Consider the following 8,504-nt stretch of genomic DNA (forward strand, 5'->3'; position numbering starts at 1 on the left):
GCAAAGTAATTTATTTTACTAAGCCCTAATTATATAATATATATATAATATATATGTATACACATACACACATACATATACATATATACATGTATACATGCACACACACATACATACATGTATGTGTGTGTACATTATATACACACACACACTCTCTCTCCCCACCTCATTCACTAATACAAGGGTACCCAAAAGTAACTGGAAGCGTTCCCTGTGAGACATGCTCGTGGTAGTTCAGACTTCTACCGCTAGAAGTCACTTGATGCAAGCCTCAGGCATCAGTCTGCCGACCGGCGTCGCACTGTTACGTGACGCGTTTTGTTTTGCAGTGTTTCTCCCCTGTTCGTCGATTTTTGCGGTGGCTGAAACGAAAGAACACTATGCTTCGTGCTGGGGAAATAGCTTACAGTACGCTACCATTAGCAAAACACAAGCTTACGTAATGCGTGTGTGTGTATGTGTGTGTGCTTGTCTTGGCAATAGGTATTAGCTTGTTTACGTTCCAGTAACATAGCAGTTCGGCAAAAGAACCGATATATTAAGTAACAAACTTGAAAAATAAGTTCTGTACATTTGATTAAAACCTTACAAGTCGGTGCTCCAGCATAGCCGCAGTCCAATGACTAGAGCAAGTACAAGGTAAAAGATTAAAAGTTTATTGCCGATAAAGTAGTTTGAGCGCAATGTACTGAGAGAAATAAAGCAAGGAAAGGTAGGGATGGTATGAGATTTGTGAGAAAATTGGAACACATTTTCGTTTATATATAATAAATAATAATGTTTTGATATTACTAATGCATGAAGTTAGGTTAAATAAATGAATTAGGCGTCTTAAGAATAATTACGTCACATACATTCAAAGAGACATACTTGAAATTAGTTTTTATATATAATAGCATACACGACCTCAATTTATAAACTTATATACGTAAGCACATACAATCCTATATATATATATATATATTATATATATATATATATATATATATATATATATATATATACATTATATATATATATATATATGTATATATACTTTTTTACTCTTTTACTTGTTGCAGTCATTTGACTGTGCCCATGCTGGAGCACCGCCTTCCAGTCGAGCAAATCGAACCACGGACTTATACTTCGAAAGCCTAGTACTTATTCTATCGGGCTCTGTCGCCGAACCGCCAAGTTACGGGGACGTAAACACACCAGCATCGGTTGTCAAACGATGTTGGGGGAACAAACACAGACACACAAACATATACACAGATACACACACACACACCTTTAACATAGTTCTCGAGTAAATTCAGCGTGACAGAGAATGCGACAAGACTGGCTTATTGAAATACAGGTACAACTTATTTTTGCCAGCTGAGTAAAGTGGAGCAACGTGAAATAAAGTGTCTTGCTCAAGGACACAACGCGCCGGGAATCGAACTTCGAACTCACGACCTATTGATCGTGAGCCGAGTGCCCTAATCACTATACTATACGATATATATATATATGGCGGTGCCCCAGCATGGCCACGGCTCGTGAGCTGAAACTAGATAAAATAAAAATAAAAGTAATAAAATACATACATACACGTGTGCGTATATGTGTGTATACATACACACACACATATATGTATATACATACATGCCTAGCCAGAAGAATTTGTACCATTATAGAAGATGCAAATATCAGGAACAAACGCTTAACAGAACTAAGAGAATTTTTGCTCAAACAAAAATACCCATCTCTACTTATAGAAAATGGCATACAGCGGGCTATAAAAATACCCATACAACAACTTAGGACAACCCAAGGAAGAGGAAAACAAGAACAAGTCATACCATTCATAGTGACACACAACCCATGTCACCAGAATATCTTCAACATTGCCAAAGCAAACTTACCAATCATTGCTCAAATTAATGAATTAAAAGACATAATCACGGATCGAGTAAAATTACTAACAAAGACAAAATTTGACCTTAGCAACAAAAACCAAGCATTCACTGTATCTAAATGTTATGATAGCCGGTGTGGCACATGCCAATTCATACATACCGGCCAATATATAAACACAAAAACCGGGAAAATATTCACAAACGCGAATATGAACTGCAAAAGCAGAAATTTAATTTACTGTATCAAATGCCCAAATTGTGAAGAAATATATGTAGGTCAGACGGGAAATGCACTATCAGAACGCTCACGTGTACACCGACAACAGATTAGAGACCCAGAGGTCCGTCAGATACCTTTGAGTAACCACCTAGCAACATGCGGTCGGAAAATATATATAATATTTCCATTCTACAAATTACGCAGCCCAAGTGAAATCGAGAGGAAAATCAGAGAAAAGAATTTTATTGATAAATTCGAACCCAAGCTAAATAAGCAATAATAATACTTAGATAGCAGGAAAATTATCGTATTTAGGGTTAAAAGTTCTATTGCCACCACCATCACCACTAGCAACAATAATTAAAGTGCTGACAATGATGATGATGACAATTGAAATATAAAAATATAAAAATCTCTGACAAAGGCTATTTACAACATTTCTAAAAATAGCCCAACAATTGCTGCTTCAGCCAGGGTTAAGATACAGGACTCTTGACATGTTCAACAAAGCGTGACGCCTAAACCAATCAGCTCAACCAACCAATCAGCTTAAGTAATTGAGTGATACTACACATTGATTGGTCAGAATACAGTTTGCAAAACCTAGCAATCTGGAGCCTACACAGCTGTGTTTAAGGCACAGTTTTAATCATCTAGCTACAGTCAAAAATTGTGAAGCATGACTGTCACCACTACTACATGAACCTGAAGATTGCACAATTTAATGCATGAAAGTACTAGTTCAATCAGAATGAACATTTAACATTCTATTATTTTATTTTATCTTATTTTATTTTATTATATTATCTTATATTATATCATTATAAGATTGTGAATAAAACGTGAAAATCAGACAAGGTTGGAATTCCTTTTATTAATACATATATATATATATATATATATATATACATATTGGGTCTCCAGCCAGGCCACGTGATAGGCCTGGTTGGAAACACAAACTTCCAAGCAGTTTTACAGGCCTTAGAAAAACTGAAGGACTGCTGCAATAAGTGTGTGAATCTGAGAGGGGAATATGTTGAATAAAATCATTATTAACTGATCCTCCTTTTCAGCACGCATTCGTGAGTGCTTCACAGTCTAAAAGACATATCATTTGGTAAAAATCTCAATTTTAGGTTATTCAGAAGAAACTACTGTTTGCATTGGGCAGTGCTGTTACAAAAGATTTGATTAACAACACAATCTATAAGAAACACTTCTTGGAGAATTTTGATTTTGCTACTCTTGAAAATGAGATGAATTGGCATCATAATGAACCAGAACAGGTAGGTTTGCACCACAATTTTATAATTTGTTTTTTCATTTTTGACCTATGTACAACCCATACATACCATACATACATACATACATACAAAATACATAATACATGTGTGTGTATATATATATATATATATATATATATATATATATATATATAATATATTATATATACATATATATTAATAGTTATCGCCACGCTGATATGGCAGTTCAGAAATATAGGACGAATGCTGCCGTTGATTAGCTCTAAGAGGCCATCGCCTCCAGCTAGCTATGTGATACACGAACCTGTCTCCATTATAACCTTCGAATAGGGGAAATCACTTTCAGTTTCACTTGCCTGAATATAGGTTCCACAAAAGTTTGCAATTTACACGCACCCACACATACACACACACACACAAATCACGCACACGCACACACATTTATGTATGTATGTATGTATGTATGTATGTATGTATGTATGTATGTATGTATGTATATATATATATACATACATACTTACATACATACATACGTATATATATATATAATATATATATATATATATTATATACATAGGGTAATAAATTTTTACAAATTTCACTGCCAGTGGCTTAGCATGTATAAAAAGTCAATAGATGACATATTATTCAATATAAAATACTGTACATTTAAACACCAAGAGAAATTACCTATAACAGGCAATTTCTACACGCTAGGAAACAGTCAAAACGACCGAAAAACCACAAAATTCAAGCAATTTCAAAGGAATGAAAAAGTAAAACCATTTTACCTTGTTTTTACGGTTATATCTATAGGTTTCGATTTTTTTAGTAAATAAGATAATTTACTAGGCAAATCCTCTTCAGTAACCGAGCTATCCAAGACTAACTTATAATTATGAGACCAATAGCACGTGTCTCATCTTTATCTGTTATAATTTTTTCAAAATCCATTAAGCAAGCGCAGTTTCAGTCGACAGAAAATGAAAAAGTGCCGAAACGAACTTTGGAAGGCTAATATCGATACTTAGATATCTATATAGGGTAATAAAGTTTTACAAATTTCTCTACCAGTAGCCTAGCATGCATAAAATTCAATAGACGACATATTATTCAATATAAAATAGTGTACATTTAAACACAAAGAGAAATTACCTATAACAGGCAATTTCTATACGCTAGAAGTCAAAACGACCGAAATGCCAGAAAATTTAAGCAATAAAAATTTGACCTTGTTTGCCTATAGATATAACCGAAAAAAACAAAATAAAAGTAGTTTATATATATATATATATACATGTTTAAATTTTTAGTTAAATATATACTATAAGAGTATTACATACTCAATTTACAGTGAGTGCTCTTTTGTATCAAAGTATTAATACTATTAAAGTATTTATACATTTAATACGAGCGATTATATATAGTATATAATATATTGTGCCATAATATCAGGAAATTAATATAAGAAAAATTCTTCAGAAAGATATATGCCTGTGTAGAATAATTCTTGTATTAAAATTATAAATATATATAAAAAATATCTGTAAATATGTTTAAGTATAAATATATAATAATAAACATGACAGTTTAAATTTTAATAGCTTAATAGCGATCGTTTCGCAAAAGTATTGTCTCTATAACGGAATCCTATATTGATAAACATTTATAGACAATACTTCTGCTCCTCAGAGATATAAAATGTGAAGACTGCACATGGAGACATGATCAATGGTTTCATTTTGTTGTTTACACACACGACATGTTAGACTACTGCTGTTCATTAATATGTTGGCTTGGTAGTTCTTTGTAGGTAGGCATTGATCTATCATCATCATCATCATCATCATCATCATCATCATCATCATCCTTATTATTATTATCATTATTATTATTATTATTATGATTATTATTATTATTCAGTAGTCTTATTTTAATCAGGTGCTTCACTGCACTACCGAGCGCAGCTGTGTGTGCCTTGAGTATGTGCTGCAGTTTGTTGTGATCTTCTTATTGTAACTGTATTGAAAGTATTTTACGTAAGATGTGTGCGGTGCCTAGTAGTACTATTTTCTGTATGATATATATATTTGTTAGTCCCGGTGTTGTCTGAATATTTTTTTATCATACCTAATGTGCCTATTATGATAGGAATTGTTTCTGTTTTTGGACTCCACATTCGAGTTACCTTTATTTCCAGGTTTTTGTATTTTAAAAGTTTCTCCATTTTAGAGAAAGGTTGTCAACTGTAGATTAGAAAGCATTTTTCCTGATGATCTCTGACAACGATATCCGGCCTATTGGCCTTAATTTCTCTATCTGTGTGTATTGGCATATCCTATAGTATTGCTGTTTTCACATTTTCTGTGACCTCTTCTTGCGTGTGACCATACCGTCTTTTTTCTGTTGTTATTCCAGAATGTTGGCATAGCTTCCAGTGTATATAGGTCCCAACTCTGTCGTGTCTGTGCATATATTTCTTCTTAGCCAGCACTGAGCAGCCTATTATTATTATTATTATTATTATTATTATTATTATTATTATTATTATATTATTATTATTATGCTAGTAAATGCTAATTTAATTTGCAGGAATGTTATCATGAGGTTTTATGACAACAAAAAAAAAATCTCCTGAATTCTCAAGAATTCTCAGGATTCTTTTAGAATAAAAGATGATAATATACTACAAATCGACAAAGCGAATCTTAATTTCCATTTTCTCTCAGTCTTTTAGGTATTATTTTGTTAGTTGCTCCAAGTGCTTCAATTAACGCACAACCTCTGATTCGTATTCATATCACTTTTCTGTCACTTTTCTGCCACACATTCAGTTAACATCCCTATGTACCTTTTAGCTATGCAGCAATGCCTAAGCTTATACTCGTTTTGTGCTAGCTTGCTACACTCACTCAAGAGTTTATTATTGTTGCTGTTGTTGTTGTTATCATTATCATTATCATTATTATTATTATTATTATATTATTATTATTATTATTATTATTATTTTAGGATGAAGAAACATACGAAGACGCTGACAAGATCATGGCGATTTTAGAGAAACACAAGTAATAGATTTCAAACATTTTCTCATCTGAAAGATTCTTGTAATAAAAAAAAACACATTCTTTTATTCTTTTACTTGCTCAAGGCATTGAACCGATGCACCGCCTTGATGGGCTTACCCGAAGAAATTTCGCCAAGATATTATTTTAAAGCTACTAGTATGGGAAAACGTAAACAAACCAACACCGGTTTTGTGTTGATGGGAGTTAAACAGACACACACACACACATATGCATAACCGGCGTCCATGGTTTTCACCTATTAAATTAAGAAGGCTTTGATCAACCCGGGTCTCTGGTAGAAAATATTTGGCCAAAGTGAAGTCAGTAGATTTGAACCTGAAACTTCGGTGATGCAATGCAAACTTCGTAGTCATACATTCATGACTTATGCTGGGCCACGTATATTATGTAAGCACATACACATATTTGCAAAATATTGTGAAATTGGGATTCGAGTTCAAACTAAAGAGCTTTTCGTATAATTGTTGTAGCAATAGTTTAAAACATTCACCGAGCAGCAGACCAATATCGAACTGCGAGTGGTTTGATACCGGACCATACTGAAAAAAATACATTTAAAAATTTTATTTCTATGTTATCTACTATCGTAGTCTACAGAGTAGTTTATTTTGAAAAATTACCACTTCAGTCTATACTTCTTTCCTGCGATTGTCTAAGTCAGTTTTTTTTATATGCAGCGACAAATTAAGCCCATAAGCTAACTGTAACTTGAATAAGAACGCTAAATTCTATTTTTTTTTAATATTCTAAAAATATCACATGACTTCATATATATATATATATATATATATGGGGTGGGGCATGGATCTCAGGCAAAACTTCACCAATACTCAGACCCCTATACATCTCCTCGAAGAAAACTACTCAGAAAAACTGCGTGAGATGAAAAATTCTTGGTGGGCAAAAGTACCGAAGTGCTGGAGTATGCTTCTAACTCTACAACTTGGGAACACTGTATGTAATATTATACTATATTTGTCTATTTCCAGAGTAACAACCCGTGGCCACAGCATTTTCTGGGCGCAGCCGCAAATGCAACAAAATTGGCTTCGAAAATTGACCGCAGAGCAACTCAAGTATCAAATGATAGAGCGAATGCAGAATATAATGGTTCGATATCGCGATAGGTAAAAGCGTTTCTTCATTCCTTATCTTTATATATAAAACTGAAGTTGTGTGTGAGTCTGTCTACTCCGATTTAGATTCCTAACTACTCCCACATTTTGCGGTGCAGGATAACCAAAAGCGGGTATCTTATAGTCGTGATTTATACCGAGCCCTTCTGGGTATTAGCGCGCGTCTACGATGAGTCTACGATTTTAAAAATAATTTACCATCATTTTTCCGCATTTTTAATGAATTTTTTGCTCGGTTTATATAAGGGAAGTAACTCTCTAAAAATACTTATATAGTTATTTCCCTTACAAACCCGAGCAACGCCGGGCGATACTGCTAGTTTATTAATAGTACCAAACTCATTTACTACTCAAAAATATTCCTTATTAGTAACCAAAGAAGTCTTATATTTTATCTTTTACTTGCTTCAGTCATTAGACTGCGACCATGCTGGGGCAACTTGGGCAAGTGTCTTCTACTAGTGTTGGTGTAATTATGTCCGCGTAACCTAGCTGTTCGGGTAAAAAGACTGACAGAATAAGTACGAGGCTTAAACAAAAATAAGTACTGGGGTCGATTCGTTCAACTAAAAGTTCTTCAAGGTGGTGCCCCATAATGGCCACAGTCTAATGCCTGAAACTATCTACAGGTAAAAGATAAAAGATAAATATATATGTCGTTATTCAGTTTATTTTAAGATTTCTTGCTAATAGAGAAAGAACCGGTTTCTAACCTAGATCCAAAGCTCCTTCAATGGAATTTCAACATCAGCAACAGGGTATGTATGTATGTATGTATGTATGTATGTATGTATGTATGTATGTATGTATGTATGTATGTATGTATGTACGTATGTGCTGTTATATTAATATTTCTACGTTTGAAAACCAGTGGATGTATTCCACTTAATTTAGGTAAATAATCCTTC

The 8,504-nt window shown here is 33.5% G+C and overlaps 1 protein-coding gene across 2 annotated transcripts in view; it reads left to right on the plus strand.

The window, feature by feature from the left end:
• Positions 1 to 3,213: 3,213 nt before the first annotated feature.
• LOC115209445 overlaps positions 3,214 to 8,504 on the plus strand; it is a 47,210-nt gene continuing 41,919 nt past the window's right edge. Inside the window, exons 1-3 of one of the 2 annotated variants that reach the window (XM_036500958.1) lie at positions 3,214 to 3,392; positions 6,384 to 6,439; positions 7,450 to 7,587. In XM_036500958.1, coding sequence (XP_036356851.1) covers positions 3,363 to 3,392; positions 6,384 to 6,439; positions 7,450 to 7,587 — 224 coding nt within the window. In that variant the 5' untranslated portion in view covers positions 3,214 to 3,362. The remainder of the gene's footprint in view (positions 3,393 to 6,383; positions 6,440 to 7,449; positions 7,588 to 8,504) is intronic. The other variant, XM_029777871.2, reaches the window with a different exon arrangement.

This window comes from Octopus sinensis, linkage group LG3 (genome assembly GCF_006345805.1).
Source record: "Octopus sinensis linkage group LG3, ASM634580v1, whole genome shotgun sequence".
Lineage (NCBI taxonomy): Eukaryota > Metazoa > Mollusca > Cephalopoda > Octopoda > Octopodidae > Octopus > Octopus sinensis.